Consider the following 18,042-nt stretch of genomic DNA (forward strand, 5'->3'; position numbering starts at 1 on the left):
GTTTTAAGTTTAGAGGAATAAATGCAGAATCATTTTAAAGGCTAAGAAATATTTGCAAGCTGAACATGTTTATCCAATATTCAATGCAAACCGTCCCGGGTAACTGTCAAGAGAGGAAAGAAAAGTAGACCAAGTACTAATGTATAATGTCAAGTGGCGTCAAAAAAGATTAGTACAGGATAAATTAAAAAAAAAAAAACAGAGCACTGTTAAGAATATACCACCAACCAGTGTCATGGCTCTAGATGGTGGTTGCAGGATCTTCATTTTATAGTTGAGATTGATCGCATGTGTTAAAAGTTAAATATGTAACATGTACAGAACTAGTCAGTATAGACTGATTTCATAAGTGGTAAAATAACAAATTATAGAAGGAAAAAAGGAGAAGCATTAGCCCCTATAACTGGACTCATTCTGTTTAAGGGATTCTCATGCTGCAATTGCAGGATGTCTGAGTCAAAATGGCTATGTATGCAAGTCCAGAATCCAGTTCAGCACTGTCAAATCTACAACAGCAGCGACATGTATGAATACATTTATATATAAAGACCTAACCCTCTTAACCTTAATATAATTGTGAGTTTGGTAAGCTGTAGAAAGTAGATACTTAGCGCCATGAAGTCACCTGTTTGTAGCCAATCTGGTAAGAGTCCCACCCGCAATCTGGTTCTTTCCTCTTCATGGGTGGGCCAGACATGGCAACTTGCTGAAAGGACTTCATTTGCTCTTCCACTAATGTAGTAGTTGCAGGAATAAACAAGTGTCTGACATTCCCTCCCCTGCTTTCCTGCTCCAATGTATTTACCCCTGCATTGAGATCAAGACCAGGCCTTACAATAGTAACATTGCCAGCACCTGGTCCACCAGCAATCTCTGTGATAAAAGGGGCTCTTGGATAGGTGGGTAGAGTACTTGAACCTAATATCTGTGGTATGATAGTGGCCCCACGTGTGTCTATCATATATGGCACAACACCTGACGGGTATATAGTGGATGGGAGAGGGACTGAAGGACCAATAGCAAACCCATTATTATAGGAGAAAGCAGGAGATGGAGCATAAGCTAGTGTTGGCTGTAGAGCAACCACCTTTCCTCCTTGCTCAACCGAAGGAATAGCACCCGGCCCAGCCATTAGAAAGGGTTGGGATGGGTGCATAAACTCCTTTCTGTCATGATCATGACCAAAAGCCTGCACAGAATTCAAAGCAGATGTTGGTGCAGATATAACATTATTGGAACCTAGCTGTACAGTTGTTCCCATGATTGAGAAAGCAGAACCATTTAATGCCCCATTTCTCAAACATTGGATGCTTTCACTTGATCTGGGAACATCATTGCGAGCTTCTCCAATGGATGGATTATCATTTAAATCAATATCCCTAACAGATGGCTTCAAAAATGTTGGAGAAGGGTTGCAGGCCCCACTAATGGGGAGATGATGTTTGTTTTCTGTCTTCCATTCAGACGATAGCTGTGGGCTGTAATCTTCATTATCACCAAGACGATTAAGATCCAGATTTAATCTTTCCGCTCGTTTTGAACCAACTTCCAGAGATGACTCACCAGAAAGGAGTGCTGAGGAAACTGAAGCATGCTTTCCTGGGAATAATTCCATTACTGAATCATCTCCACCATCAGCTACATTTAGGTCAATACCCTGAAAACCCTGTGAATGTCTCGAGCTGTAATTGGTGTCATCAGTGAAAGATGCCTTCTCTTTATTGGAAGTCTTGAAAAGTGAGGTAGGCTTGAATGCACTAGTTGCAGCAGATCCCCTCCAACCTAGCTCCCCTTCAAATTTTAATGGTGCCTTAGGCAAGCAAGCAGGAATCCTTGAGGTGGCCACTACAGGAATTGGTGTTGAAACATTTACATGACAAGAAGAAATAGTTTCAGTCACTGATGGATCAGGGTCTGCTTCCTCTGTCTTAATGTCTTCATTCAAATCAAAGCCACGAAAGCTTGTTATCTGGTTATCGGGAGCTTCATCTTCAGGTGCTGTAGTCAACTTAGATGCTTCTTGTTCACGGACACCATCATTCTTTTCATGGACAATTGTTGGACCAATCTCTTGTGACAGGGTTTTCACCCCCATGCATGGATTTTGATTTCTGGCTGATATTTCTGGTTCCATCTCCTCCTTGATTGAACAGCAACTATCTGTCTTCTCTTGTTCACTGCATAGCTCACTTTTGTCTACATTTTCCTCAGAACAAAATTTTGCCTTAGGTCCCAAAGAATCAGCAGTACTTTGATGGATTGCATGACCATTCCGGTCCTCTATTGAAGAGGAGCTTCCTGAGGCTTCCCTGTAAGTACCAACCTCTTTCTCCACTTCTCTTGCAACCCGGCGGGCCACCTCCAATGCATCATCCATCTCATATGTGAGCTCCATTTCTGTGTCTTCTCTGGCTACACGTTCTGCATTTTTCTGCTGCAGCAGCCTGGATTTTGGGCCATCAGCCTTCTCCAGGACCCTAGAATTTTCTTCTGCAATTTTTTCTAACACCTTTGCAGCATCACATTCTGTCGAAACTTTAACAGCTTGTGAAGTTTTACCTGGATTACCTTGTTTTCCAAGCAATGTGACAGAAGTGTGAATTTCAACAGCTTGGGATGTTCTGCCAATATTACCATGTCCAAGTAATGCAGCAGAAGTGTCTGAAGTGGCCTTTGGAGTTACACATGAACCAATTTGTTTTTCAGGCTTCCACTCCATGATTTTTTTCCAATAATCCAATGATCCATGCTCTGATAATCCCCAAGTCATTTTTCTTCCTGGAGATTCTGCTAGGCTGCACTTGAAGCCAATACAGACAGAGTTATTCTTACCAGTTCCTTTTTTACTTCCAATGCATGACTCAGCATCCATTGATGTTTTATGGCAGCTATCACTTGAAGAAGAAATTGGAAGGATGACATGTTTTGAGTTGGAGGACGAAGATTCAGTTTTTGAGTGTCCATCATCAAGCCCCAACGGCATCAAGGATGCACCATCTTCACCAGCATTCTCCTGATTAGTTTTCTCTTCCCCAGAAGCCAACTTCTGACCTTCTTGGCAACAGGACATACCAGTCTCTGATCCCATTTCACTTTTTTCAGAAACATGTGCAGAGACAGTCCTTTCCAAGGAACTTCCAGGGGCTTCACGATTCCTTGGACTCCCATCAACTGCGACATCCTTTTCACTGGTAGAAGATGTAAAACCACAATTTCTGCTAAAAGTTGTGCCTGAAGTTCCTTCAGCAGAAATGTTATCTTTCACATCCTTTCCAGCCTCAAATTGCAAAGTGCTAGAACTTGAAATGGATGATGAATGATGTGACTTCCAGCTGTTTGCATCTCCTTTCACACATGCCCCAGGTGGAAAATCTTGAGGTACAGTATTCCCATAACCTGGATGTTCCCCTTCAATTTTTGGCAGCATTTCACCCTTGCAAGCACTGCTCTCATGGTCAAGACTAGTTTGATCCCTACACTTCTCAAATGCACTTTCTTTATCAGTAAATTTCGCCCATTGATCAGATAAGTTCTTTGCCTTCCCCTGAATTTTTGGATTTTTGTGAGAAAGGAAATTCATAACAGTAGTACCTATTCCACATGCTTTCAGACAATGCTGGTCCAAAGGTAAGTTTATGAGGGCTTCCAGCACAGTACTTATTGGATCCTCTACATTATTGTCAGAAGAATTTATGTTCCCATACTTCTGTGCTTCTTGAAGCCATCTGTCTAAGCAATGTAAGCCACCCAACTCAATAAATTGCTTCAGGTAATCCATATTCTTCGTAGCAGTTAAAATACCAGCAATGGTGGACAAATGATTAGTTGTTTCAACAACACTTTTTGTGTTGTAGGATTTCTCATGCTGCATAAAACAAACCAGCTTTTCAACACTAGGGATGCTAGCAAACCCATCCATCATTTCAAGTTGTGTGAAAATGTCTTCCAGCTTCATATTTTAACTCCCACCTTGGGTTCTTCACACTCTTGGAGACTCAGCTGCTAAGCACCAGATATGATCATATTTCCTGCAGTATTACAAGTCAAATGAAGGTCAGGCATTCATGCCTCAATTTTAAGAAAAGTACATTTTCTGCAAAATAAATTTGTTAAATACATAGCTTACAAAGATATGAATTTTCTTTTGATTAGGAAAAACATATGAAGTTCAGATTTAAGAATGGAAGAACATGGGGCTTTTATTACATTCATTTACCAGGAACATAAAAATCCAGTACTTAGAGAAAAATGGGAAGCAAACCAGTGCTAACAATGCAAGAAAACATAATTGATGTCAGTTATGTGGCCAATGTCCATCAGAAGTCAGGTTCTGGCCAGTTAGAATTCCCACAACTGTTATGCTTTAATGGTCTATGTTCAATGCTCTTTTTCTTTTCTTTTTTTTTTTTTTTGAGAAAGGTGGTTTATGATCAATGTTACAGTTGACTCTTAAAGATTTATTCCAAATGTTGTTCCTGGTTTTTCTTCTTTTTCCCCTTTTTGGGAGGACAATTGATAGGTCCAAATAAAGACCTGTGGCCACAGTATTAAAGATTAAACTTAATACACCTGTTGGCAATACCCAAGACCCTTCAGTAACAAAGTTTACAAGTTTGCCCAGAAAGGACTTGGCCTACCAACTCCCTGTTTAGCTAGTGCATCTGCTACGCCATTTGCAGTTCTTCTCAACCAGCTGAAGTTTGAATTTAATTGCTTTGCAATCACATCAATTTCCCTAAACACATGTCTGTAATTCCAAGGTGCTCTTTGAGTTGCTTTGCCGGTTTTCCCAATGAATTACTTGTTGTGAGTCACCTTCAACATCCAAATCTGAGACAATGCTGTTGTGTTAACCTCAAACCTTATAGAAGTGCCATGATTTCTGCCTCGACTGAACCTCCTAAGCCAGCTGGACCTGAATACATCACTACCACAAACCATGATGGTCTCTAATCACTCCCACAATGCCTGCTCTTCCTGGGTCGCCCATAGAGCTACTATCAAAGTTCAGTTTCAGTTACAGCTTGTGGCTTCGTACATTAATTTTCTTATCGTTCTAACATTAGCTACTTTACTAACTTGTGTTATTAAGGTATTCTCTTGAACATTGCAACTGAAAGACCCAAAAATTCTTATTTGGTTTGAGGTTATGTCAGGTATAAGGATAAATCTCCAAAAATGTGAGATGTATGATGTGAGCCAGGACCCAGGGTGGAGGATTCGGCAGAGGCATAGTTGTCAAGGCGACGCCTAGGCAACACGGCTCCCTCGGTGGCTCGCCTCTCGCCTAATTGTTGTATTAGCAACAGTTTATTTTTATTATTTTCACCTTTTCTTCTTTTCCTATAACAAAAATAGGGGTTCAGCCTCTATATTTTTTGAATTTTCTATTCTTTCTTCTTTTTCTTCTCATGAATATGTTGATTTTCCTAGGGAACTACCCTAAGATATATGTATTTTACTTATATTTGGGCTTGCCCTTGAGTGAAAGGTGCAAATCAAAGAGTACCTAGGATCCTATGACTGAGAGGTTTAACAGAAAATTGGCCTTCATGGAAGGCATGGTATTTATCAAAAGGTAGTAAACTAGTTCTATAAAGATTGTGCTCACTCCACTACCTACAAGTATGAGTCAAATATCTTTATGAACTTGCTTTAATTGGCAAGACTTCTAATTTGGCATGATATATTACTAACAAATTTCTTTCTTGGAATAAAAAAAAAGAGAGAAGTGCAACTTCTCTCTTTGGAGGATAACTAATTTGCTATAGAACAGCTCCTGAGATGTTGCTTTGAGCACAAATGTAATGTTAATACTTAATAGTGACGTTGGGTGGGGAGGGGAGGTCTAATAATCATATGGGACACTTACATTTTTGTATATGATCTATTCTTTTCCAAAAATCAAATAAAGCTTTAATTTTATTGATCAAAAAAATTCCTGGGATGCTGAACGGGTTTAGGCCCATGATAAAGCTAAGGCTCACTTCCACCTGGCCACCTGTTTGAGAGTCAATAGACTTTTCATCCTCTTCTGTTTGAACCAACTGATTCTTTAGGTATGTTCTTCATTTAGAAAATCTTATTTACAGTCAATTTCAAAGGCCAGTTTCTTTATCTTAATAAGCCATGTAGATATGACCATTCATTATAGCAGAATAATAAATAAGCTCTGCAATCTGCCGTTCCAGAGACCTGAGGGGCTGATCACTTTGTACTGAAGTGTTGTTTGTAATTCACCTAAGTAGACCTCATTCATGAATTGGTTTCTTGAAAAGGTCTCTTCAAACATGTACCTGACCGATCCCGATCTGCTGCCAGCAAAAAGCAGGTTAACACACTGACAGCAAAGCATCCAGCCAAACATCAAGAACATCTCCTGTACTTGTATGTTACTTTCATGGGAAGATGTTCCTGATGTGCTGATGGATGCCATGCCATTGGTGTGTTAACATGCATTTTTCTGGCAGCAGATCCCATTGCTACCTGATCCCATTGATTTTAAAACTGGCCCACAAACAGAACCGCCTTTCTGTCCAGGCAGTGGGTCAGTGGTTCAACTTCTAAGTCAAATAAGTCAACATGTGATGTCATAATTAAATAATAAATATATTAAGACTTGAGATAATACAAAAAATTTGTTAAAAATTTTGGTGCATCTCTAATATTATATATTATGTGGTTTATGACAATGCAGGGAATCCTACGAATTGAAGGTGTCAGATAGTCTACCAGTAAAGTCTTTGGCAGTGTTTTAAAAGCGCAAGGCGCAAGGGTCAATTTGTGCCTGAGGCGCACACCTTTTTGAAGCAAGGCGCAAAATTATAAAAAAATGCTAAAAAATAAAAAAAAAAAGTCAGAAAATTCAAAAAAATGCCAAAAATTCAAAAAAAAAAAACTAAGCATAATATTAATAAAAAATATAAACTTAAAGTTTAAAATAATGTTTTAAAAAACCTATTATCTAAAATTAAAATACATAAACATAAGATGTAATTATGTAAAGCATATTCAAATGAGAATCTAAAAATAAAATCAAACATATAAAACATTTTCAAGCATTTAAAACCTCCAACCTCTTTTTTCACTCAATTGCATTACTTCACGTAGTTAATGTAATGAAACATATTACATTCCTGATTCTACGAGCCGCCTTTGTGCCACACCCCTCAAGGCAAGCCTAAACAAGTCCACATTAGCTCTTAAATTCTTAGTTTTATTTTTGTGTGGAAACTAAGAATTTAAGAGCTAACATGGACTTGTTTAGGCTTGCCTCGAGGGGCGTGGCACGGGGGTCCAAGGGCGGCCCCCAGCCTAGCCGCTATGTTCAAAAAGGCAAAAAAGCGTCAAATTTTCAAAAGGTGCACGCCTGGGCTGAGGCGCACCAAGCATGCGCCTTTTAAAAGGATTGCGCCTAGGACCTAGGTGAGGCGCATACCTTGAAATGCGCCTCGCCTATGCACCTAGGCGTGCCTTTTAAATCATTGGTCTCTGGCCGCTTGTAGCAAAGACATGGGATTAAGTCCCACCTTCACCTAGTATGGGAGGAGGGGTATATAGGGGTCTGGGAAAGGGCTACCCCTTGTTGGGTAGCCCATTACCAAAAAAAGAGAGTTGTACAAATTTCAGATCTTGTGATGGGATGTGTAAATAAAAAATATTTTTATTAGTAATGAAAATGGCTAAAGTTACAAAAAAAAGAAGAAAAAAGATAGTTAATATTTGACCCATGAGGGTCATGACATTGACCAGGTCAAAATGTTAAGCTTTTCAACTAGTTGAGTCACCAGATTGTTGACTGACCAGGTAAACAGCTCAGCTTTGTGGGGTAGTGAAAGGATATTTAGGTGATTAATGATAAAGAATAGAGATGGAGAAGCAAGTAGAAAGCTTGTTGTCCACTAATGAATGAACTAGAGATTAGAAAGGAGAAAAATCTTGATGTTATAGTAAACAGTAGAGAGATAGAATGCTTAGAAGACAAAATAGTTGAGACAAGAAAAAGAAAGAGAAAAATACCTGGCAACAACTAGAATTCACTAAAGAAAACTTGTCAAATCAACTCTTCTTTTTCAATTAATGACCACTTATAGACTTACATAGGAACTTGGATGTCCCTTTACAAACTCCAATTTGGACTCAAAAGATGACCCATAACAACTTCTAGGTTCTAATTGTTTTAGAACTAAGACAAACCCCCACAAGTAACTAATACACTCAAATAAGGACCCTTACTCCTAAAAAATCTCCAATATCTCATTACTAATCCTAATAAAATGTAGAGAGAGCAGAAATTATTAAAAATAGTTAATCATGGTTTTACTATATAGAGCAATTACAAGAATTACTAAAAACAGTAAATCTGAAATTGCAATAAATAATAATTTCAATTTACAAGGAACAGTAAATTTCTGAGACTTAAAACCGTCTTCCTATGACACCTACAAAGTAGAAAATAAATTTAAAAAACTCAAAAAATACCAATATCCCCATCTCCAAGAATAATTCTCAGCTGCAGATATACCTCCCTTTTCAAGTATGGAGTTCATGAATCTTCTATGAGGATGCAGACAATGAGCTGGGCTCCAGGAGGAACAACACGGGTTTGCCAACTGTGTGTGAATATCCATTTACAAGATTCCCATAATCTTCTTGAGTTGGGCTGAATCAGTCTGTGTTGCACATGGCTAGATTATCCTGAACAATCCCAAGTTCTTTTGGTGTCTCAATCCTTGATTGCACACTTGCATGGTAACAGGTCTTTAAGACACTTATTTTTGTCCAAGATAGTGTCCCCTCATGTTGTCTAGCCCCCTCATGCCTCGTGTTGTCAAGGCTTAGATAACAAAAGTACAACAACATACAACATACAACATAATCATGAAACCTAAACCTCATCAAATAAAGACAACTATAAGTTTGCTTATTGGGCAAACTAATGCCACCAGAAATCACTGATCAGTGATAAACGTTAGAGTCTAGTAGAGAGCAATACCAAATAAGAGCTTAGCCATTACAGAGTCCATACTAAACTTCCATAACTCCACCCTAGATGAAGTGCACCTTGTTGGAACCACACTGACTTAGTAATATCATTTTCTTTTCCTTCAAGGACATTTCCTCAGTAATGTCCTCGAAGATGCAAATCATTTGGAAGAGAATATTGATGATTTGATCCTACAGGAACATTAAATGACCCTCCAATTCTACTGGGTAATGCCTGTAGCCTTAAACATGTTTCACATCCAAGCACAATATTTCCCCATGGTGTCTGTAGAGGGGTCAAGCAATTGTGACAAAAGGAGAGCCAAACACAACCACCATCCCTCAAAGGCTTTTAAGCCTCTTGCTACTTTGCCATAATGAAACATCCACCTCCGCTGCCCCAACAAATATTATACGATTTATTTATGAATACACCACTGTATACATCATTAAGGAACTCCCTTTAGGATCAAATCCAGCAAAATCACAACCACATGTAAACCCTTCATGTCATCTCTAACTCATATATGAAACATCCACCTCCGCTGCCCCAGCAAATATTATATGATTTATTTATGAATACACCACTGTATACATCATTAAGGAACTCCCTTTAGGATCCAGTCCAGCAAAATCACAACCACATGTAAACCCTTCATGTCATCTCTAACTCATATATGACACCATTTTTCATGTCATATCTTCACACTCCACATGAAGCGGCCACCAAACATACATCCCATGAAGATAAAACCAGGAAAACAAGTCAATACCAACCCTTAACGCCAATCCCAAGTTATAGGGGAATGAAAATTCTCTACATCAATTGTCAATGCACTTGTTGACAGTTGACACCAACTAATATATCTTCACACTCCACATCGGCTTATACAGGTTCTCGCCCATTTTCAAAAATCCACATCTTACATCCTATTTTATGCCAAGACAGCAAGTGTACAAGTTTTAAACCAACTCAAATATTTAAAACCATTTCTTTCACATTGGAAATACATGGAATCAACAGATTCACTCCATATTAAAATATCCAAGCTAGTTGGTGGAAACCAATTAATCAACTGCAAATAGGCATATATCCTTAAGTACACCATTAAGGCTTGCTGATTCAGGAAATGCACACATCTTACAGCCTATTTCGTGCCAAGTTAGCAAGTGTATGTTAAAACCAACTCAAATATTTAAAACCACTTACTTCACATTGAAAATACATTGTATCAACAGATTGACTCCATATTGGAATAGCCAAACTAGTTGGTGGAAACTAATCAGTCAACTGCAAATAGGCAAGTATCCTTAAGTACACTATTAAGGCCTGCTGATTGAAGAATTCAACCTCATCCAGAACTGCGCCAGATCTTATAATAAATGTAACAATAAAAAGGGGAAAAAACTGTCAAACCTTTCCATTGGTTGTTGCAACTTGTAACAATTTCCATCATGCTCATAATTTTTATAGCAACGAAACAAGAATCCTTCCTACTGATAAAAAACTAAGAATAAAAGAAAGAAAGATGCTCCTACATCAGTTCAAACTGAAGGCATTTCGTCACGGTGATCTATGAGGTGAAGAGGGCACATACAAATTACAAACCCTAACACAACGGCGCAAAATTTAAAAGGCAAATATAAAAGATATTCAAAGGAAAATGTGTGGTCTTAGTCAAACTCAGAATGATTTGAATGCGCTAGAATTGCAATAGAGTGTATGATAAATCACTCAAAATGTCCTCATCCATCAGAGATAAAAACAAGAGGTTCTGTTCTCATGTATCACTTTCTTCTTTAGATATTGCCTTTGATGATGGGAAGCTATAACCAAATAATCCAACTTTCCAACTTTAAAAGCAAAATGAACAAATCCCCCAGCCAAGCAACCCAGAAAGTGCATGGTTTTATACATTTTTTTAATCACATCATAAAAAATAAAATAAAACTTGGAAATTCTGACGATCTGCATCCATGAGCTCTCAAATTTTAATCCTGAAAAGCACATTCACCTTTAAAGCAGACTCTTGACTATCTTAAACAAATTTGATTGATGTAAGGACAAAATCAAAGCATCACTTCCTCAATAGAATCCCCATTAACCATTCAACTAGAACACTATGAATTAATTATCAAGCTATAAGAGGTATCAATTATTTAGCTAAAAAAATTATTTACCTGCAACTGTACAAACTGAACACACGACATGCTAATGTCTCCGACTCAGCAAAAATATTACAGTGACTGCTTAAGCAAACAACGCAGAAAAGAGGGTACCCAAAATGCTCAAAGTATACACTAGAGGACAGCCTAGACTCTCTACCCTATTATCTTAATTCATTTGGAAACATTAATACCCAGCAACCACATAGTCAACTAGGCATGTCCAGAATCCACTTGATATCTACCTAAGAAAAGGAAGAGGAAAGCTTGAAACAAATCAAAATCAAGCTCATCCATAAAACAAATCTAACAAAGAATTCGAGCTACCAGACTCGAGATCCGCAGGGCCTCAATTCTTACTTGGAGAAAACATACAGAGAACCAAATAATACTTCTCAGCCAAGCCAGAACCTCAACCTTCACAGAACAAAAGCATGGAGAACAAAACTAGAACACCCTCCAAACCCCAATTCTCACTGTACATGTGTGTGTGTGGAGAGCGAGAGAGAGCGAGAGAGAGCGAGAGAGAGAGAGAGAGAGAAACAGAAGAATCTTAAAACCTTCCAAAAAGTTCACGAAACTGGAGTTATACCTGAAATGAAACCCTAACAAAATAAAACATTCCGGCTTCCACAAACCCCTACAAAACATCCATACTTGACTTCCTCAATCCATTAAACCACCCAAACTCAACAACAAACCCAGAAATGAAAACCCATTTCAAGAAGAAAAGGGAAAAAAACCAAACAAAGATACAGAGACAGATACATAGATAGAGATGAACCTGGTCCAAAATCGGGATGCAGTCAATCCAAAACAACTTGACCAGAAAAAGCTGCCCCGGAGTCGGTCTAAGTCCACCACAGCGGCCCTCTCAAAACCCTTTAAATTGGCAGCCACCCAACCAGATCTCCACTTTCTTCCCGCAAGAGAGCGACGGCGAGATAGAAAGGGAAAGAGAAAGACAGAGAAAGAGAGAAAATGAAAAGTCTGAGACAAACTGACGGCGCCGGTGGTGCGTCAGACAGGAGAAAGGGAGAGGACTGACGAGAAGACAAAGGACGAAGTGGGATGGGCAGAGCCAAAGCAAGCCAGCCAGCCAACCCAACCCAACCCCAGATGTGGGCCCCACGTTTCCCCTCCCCTGTCTCGTGGGCCCCAGAAGCCCCTCCCGTCCTGAGAGAGTGGGCCCCATTTGACACGTTCGTGCGGATCACCAAATTATTAGCTTTTCTCTCTTTTTTCCCTCCCCCCGCTTAACTTTTAGTCCATGACTCATCCGTCCGTACTTCCTCCCCGCGACAGCGACGCTCGTTTGTTTAATCTCTCTTTCATTTGAAAGCCCCACTCTGTCAGCTTTTATCCCCTACCCCCAACTCCTACCATTCCTCCAAACCCCACTTCCATTTTCCACCGTCCGATCAGTGGCCCCATGTTTCCTTGACTTTTCTACTGATACCTATTACGTGGACAACAAGGACCCTTTAGATGCGGAGTACCTTTGAGCGCCCAGTACGATTCATAGTATGATAGTACTGTGCTTCTACAGTGTAATAGCCAAAAATGCTAACCATACGAGATGAATTTACGATATTCCAAATCTGGGGTGCAAGATGATTTGCAAATTGCAAGGCACAAAAAGAAATCGTAAGCCTAGCAACTCAGCATTTTTTATCAATTAGAAAAGGAAATAAAATTAATGAGAATAAAGAAACGTGAAACCAATTACGTGGCACAAGAGACGAAACGAGAGACGTCAGCGTTGAGGGGCATATGTCGACCATCATATCCGCACGAAACGAAACGTGTCAGTCTGACGCTCCCTCTACTGGTGCGCCATCTGGAATACGTCACATGTTTTGATGAGATGGTGACGACTACGAAGGGCATTTTTGTCCTCTGACGTTGACACCTCGCGGTGCGTTCTCCTTCCCCCTGGGTCCAAGCAGCTGCATTAAATTCTCGGCCCAACCAATTAGGCAATGACACGTCGCTTTCGAACGATCTCCCCAAAATGCCCTTACATCTTTCTTTATTGACAATAATGCCCCTGTAATGGTGGTGGTATCAATCATCGATGGATGTACAAAGCAAGTAGCATATTCGTACTGGCATCACGGCATCTCCTAATGCACCAAGGTTGCTAACCAGGCAAAAGTCCATTCAACGGCTACGGTGTTGCTTTGAGGGTTTTGCAAGGGACAGGCTTTATGGGGGCGGCCCCTGGGTGTCCCTTTGGGCGCCCATAGACGACCCCTTAGGGCAATTGGGTGACGAATTGACCAGACATGACCCTTGATTTGATAGACTCTTATGGATTGGCCACGTTTCCACATCAGCTTTATTCCTCCAAGGTGGTGAGCAGTTATGTTCTCTTTGAGGGTTTTTTTTTATTGAAAAGTGCTGTTTATGGGAAGGGCTCTGTCAATCAATGAGCTTTAGTGGAAATACTTCTTTTGTCCAATTGGAAACCAATTAATTTTGTTAGGGGAGGAGGATTGGTTTCATAGCCAGCTTGAATTTGTCGATTTAAGCTTGTTTAATAAGGATTTAACTAATAAGAACATTGCAAGTTGGATATACCCATTCAAATTCTTGAGCAGGATTGTTTTTCATTTTATGGTTCCTTTGATTGATTTGTTGGAGATGATTTATGGTGCATTTACTAATATTGGCTGCATTCTGCATATTAAATCGGATCTCAACCAATCATATTTATGATGGCTCACTAATTATTTGTTCATTTTTCACAAAATGAATTTTCACAATTAATTTTTAATAAAGTCTACTATCATATTCAATCAATCATGTCTTTTTGTTGCACGGTGTGGTAGATGCATCATAGGTTTCTCCTTATTGGTGTTTTGTCCATTCGCTTTCCTTCAAAAAGATTAAGAAAAAATGACAATGAGTTAACCAAAAATGATATTTCCGAACAAGATTTTCATCATAACTATAAGCTTTGAAATATATATATACTCGTAAATATGCATGTGCATTGCACGTGGTAATTTCAAATAACATTAATAATTTCAATGTCCTTACTAGAACCATTTAAAAATGATAAATAATAAAAGCATGGTGTGATGGGGTATTTAGATTTTAAATTTCATTTTTATTGTTAATAAAAATACTTCTTATTTATCATATTTATTTTTGTTTAATATGTTAAATGTATGATATTAGAGATGTGCACAACTTTTTCTGTTTTTTATAGTTTTTTATTTCTATCTATTTTTTATTTTTTATTATATAATCATGACACAAAGTGGTGACCTATTTGACTTGAAAAGAAGCAATCTCATTTTGGGCCAATATCACACTTATTTTTGTTTGATATGATAAGCTTATAATATCTTAGATATCTCAAAATTTTCTAAAAATTTTATGTATTTTTTAATTTTTGTGTTTCTATCTATTTTTTTAATTTATTATTATTTAATTATGAAATCATTGATTAACCCACTTGCCCAAACAATTGGACCATTTTGCATTAGACCTAATGCTTCGTACCAAAGTTAAGTCTAATTTGTTCAACTTGGGCCCAACCTCCCACCTGCATTGAAATTTGATACACTTGGGTTAGTCTTGGACTTGGATTTATTAGTTAGTCCCATGACAAAATTTGTCATAAAATATGTGTTTTATTGTATAATGCAAATATGTGCTATATATGTATTTATGATGGTATGTATTTGCTACTTAAGGGATAGGCTTGGGCCCAACCTAAAAAATAAAAGAGTCCAAACTTTTGAACCTAGGCCTAGGCCCAAGTCGAGGACCGAAAATCGAAACTATCTTATCTAAAATATAGCAATGGCATGGGTGATATATTATGATACTCCATAGTCCATATGGATTGACATGTTTTCAATCGTGCATTTATATGTAAAAAATGCAACTAACATGATTCAAACCCAAATCACCAACGTTAAAGCCTTAATCGTGCCCTTGATTCACTAGGCCACCTTTCACCTTATGACTAAAAGTGTCCACATGGAATGCAGACAAATCACATACATATGTATTCAACAACTCCAACTAAATAAAAAGGTAATATTCAAAACTAATATTTTGTAAACTAATAGAATAAATAATTTCTTAAATCCACATTTATATCAAAAAGTGGTTTTTAATCTCAATAAATTTATATGAATTAAGATATTAATAATAGAATAGTTATTTTATTACTTAATAATTATAAATTTGAATGTGATATGTATCATAAAATTTTATAAGTTATTAATTAATATTTTAATTTGAATTAAATAAAAGAATATATATCATTTATAAAAATAAAAATATTATTTACAAAATAGTCAAGAATATAATATAAATTAAATTTGTCAAATAACTAAACTAATTTTTGGCTCAAAAATGATTTTTATTTTATATAATTTATAAAAATAAAATATTGATAATGAAATAATTATTTTAGTAATTAAAAATTAAGAATTTGCATATGATATGTATCTTAGAAATTTTAATATATGGGAAAATTCTTGATTAGTACCCTATACTTTGGGCCTAGTGCCACTTTGATCCCTGAACTTTAAAATGCGACAATTCAGTACCCAAACTTTTAAAACATGACAATCCAGTACCTACCGTTAACTAACTGTTAACGGACTGTTAAGTGGAATTTGAAAAAGACACAAATGCCCTTCAAGTGTTATTTAATTTTCTTGATGACCCCATCTTTCTTGAGTAGAAGAGGCAAGGATTTGAGAATGTTAATTTTTTGTCAATGTTTGGATGGTTGATAAAGAAAATTAGATGACACTCAAAGGGCATTGTGTCTTTTTCAAAAGCCACTTAACAGTTGGTTAATAGCTAGTATTGGATTGTCATGTTTTGAAAGTTTGGGTATTGAATTGTTGCATTTTAAAGTTTGGGGAGCAAAGTGGAACTAGGCCCAAAGTACAAGGTACTAATTGGAAATTTTTCCTTAATATATTTGATATATTTTAAATTAAGATTATATATTTTTATAAATTATTAATTGATATGTTAATTACATTTTATAATAACATGTTTATTGTTTATAAAAATAAAAAGGTTGTTTACCAAACATTTAATAATTAATTTTAGTTGACTTTTTTTCCTAATGATAAAAAATAAAAATAATAAAACAAAAAATAATTGATATAAAAATTCACATATAATATTTGCATACGTTTTGTGCCTTGAATTTCAATAGAAAATAACATAATAATAGCTTTGTTCATGCATTAATTTGTAAAAATATATAATATGTTATAAGACTCTTGATTGATACATTATCAATAAAATTATGAGGTTTTTATTCATCCGATTATATTAATTGCAATGTATTTCCTCACAAATACCATTAGAATATACATTTCCTATGTATTTGTACATTAATTATTGTTATTTTGACCTTAAATATAATGTTATTAATATATTTATGAAATTGATATGCATTTTCCAACGTATCCAATCATTTCCATATTTTTTCATTTGTATCCATACGTTTCCAAAGTGTATTCATATCCGTATCCATATTCGTATCCAAGCATTCCAATATGATACTCGATACCAATACTTTAACCCTTATTTCTATCGTTAATAAAAATAACTCTTATTTATCACACTTATTTTTGTTTAATATGATGAATGCATAATATTAAAGATGCAGCCAATTTTTTTTTTGCAAAATTTTTAGGTTTTTAATCATTTATGCGTCTCTATTTTTTTTAATTTTTTATTATTTATTGATGATATTATGGCTTGATCCATTTGACCTAAAAGTTGAATCAGTGACCCACCACTTGAATAGGAAAATGGTTTTGTTTTGGGTTAGTTTTAAAATTCTTTTCCATCGAATAAAAGTTACTTTTATTTAGCATGCTTAATGTTGTTTGATATGATAAATAGAAAATATTAGAGATGTGCCTAATTTTTTTTCACATTTTTTATAATTTTGTAATATTTTGTTATTTAACTGTGAGAACATTGGTGGACCCATTTGACGCAGATGGTTGAACTACTTATTTGCTACTCAGACAAAAGGGTCATCTATTTAATTATTTTTTATGTTGGTTTTGGGCATAGATTTTACATTATTAAAGATATTAGATATAGATTTACTTTGTAGAGTTTTTTGGTGAAAAACAAAAATACTTCAAATAAAGTATCTAAGGAGAGAGAATGAGAGTTAATAGCTTAATGAGAGAATTTAATGAAATGAAAAGTAATATTACTTTAAATTACATTTTGCTTATATAATTAAAGAGGAATTAAGTTCATAAATAGGGGTGTTTTATTTAATGTGCCTTAAAATATAGGACTTAATAATGAGGAAATGAAACTAATTTATATACATATACATACATACTAATTTATTTAGGAAAATTATCTAAAACTCACCATGACTTTTCACAAACTCTCTAAACTCACCGTAACTTTTCAAAACATCCAAAACTCACCAGGTCTTTTCAAAACATAAGCTTGACTAATGGATGTTGCTAATTTACTATTTTACCCTCTCTTATGTTCATCCATTTTACAATATCCCAAAATTACCCCCATTATTTTTCAACCCAAAACCCTAATAGTTTGAATGGAAGAGAACACTATTGCCATTGCTTCTTCCACCCTTTGAAAAAGGGAAAATCATTGCCATTTGCCACTGTTTCTTCTCTCGTTTGAGAAAAAGAAAACAATTGACGCTGATTCTTCCATCATCTGAGAACGTGAAAATGATTGCCGTTGCTTTTTCCACCATTTGAGAAAGGGAAAATCATTGCCGCTGAGACCTCCGGCAGTGGTTGTCTGATCGGTGTTTGGGTATGAATGAAACTAATTAAAGACGGATTTTAGCAGAAGTGATTGATTAAAGAGATTTATAGGAACATACCAATCTTAGTT

The 18,042-nt window shown here is 36.5% G+C and overlaps 1 protein-coding gene across 4 annotated transcripts; it reads right to left on the reverse strand.

Moving 5' to 3' along the window:
- Nucleotides 1–207: 207 nt before the first annotated feature.
- On the reverse strand, nt 208–12,229 carry LOC104588559 (uncharacterized). 4 transcript variants are annotated; one of them, XM_010246541.3, is made up of 3 exons: nt 11,936–12,229; nt 626–4,028; nt 208–506 (listed from the first exon to the last, which is right to left on the reverse strand). In XM_010246541.3, exons 2-3 carry the CDS (start codon nt 3,953–3,955, stop codon nt 501–503), a joined length of 3,336 nt encoding a protein of 1,111 aa, XP_010244843.1. In that variant the 5' UTR covers nt 3,956–4,028; nt 11,936–12,229; the 3' UTR covers nt 208–500. The 4 variants fall into 4 exon arrangements, with proteins under 4 accessions (XP_010244843.1, XP_010244841.1, XP_010244842.1 ...); XM_010246539.3 differs by having other exon boundaries at nt 208–4,028; nt 11,936–12,228; XM_010246540.3 differs by lacking the exon at nt 11,936–12,229 and adding an exon at nt 11,744–11,885 and having other exon boundaries at nt 208–4,028.
- Nucleotides 12,230–18,042: the final 5,813 nt, after the last annotated feature.

This window comes from Nelumbo nucifera, chromosome 5 (assembly GCF_055504915.1).
Source record: "Nelumbo nucifera cultivar China Antique chromosome 5, China Antique-T2T, whole genome shotgun sequence".
In the NCBI taxonomy this organism is placed as follows: Eukaryota; Viridiplantae; Streptophyta; class Magnoliopsida; order Proteales; family Nelumbonaceae; genus Nelumbo; species Nelumbo nucifera.

Coding starts and splice junctions, on each gene's coding strand:
- LOC104588559 (XM_010246539.3), bottom strand. CDS start 3,955: ATGAAGCTGGAAGACATTTTCACACAACTTGAAATGATGGATGGGTTT.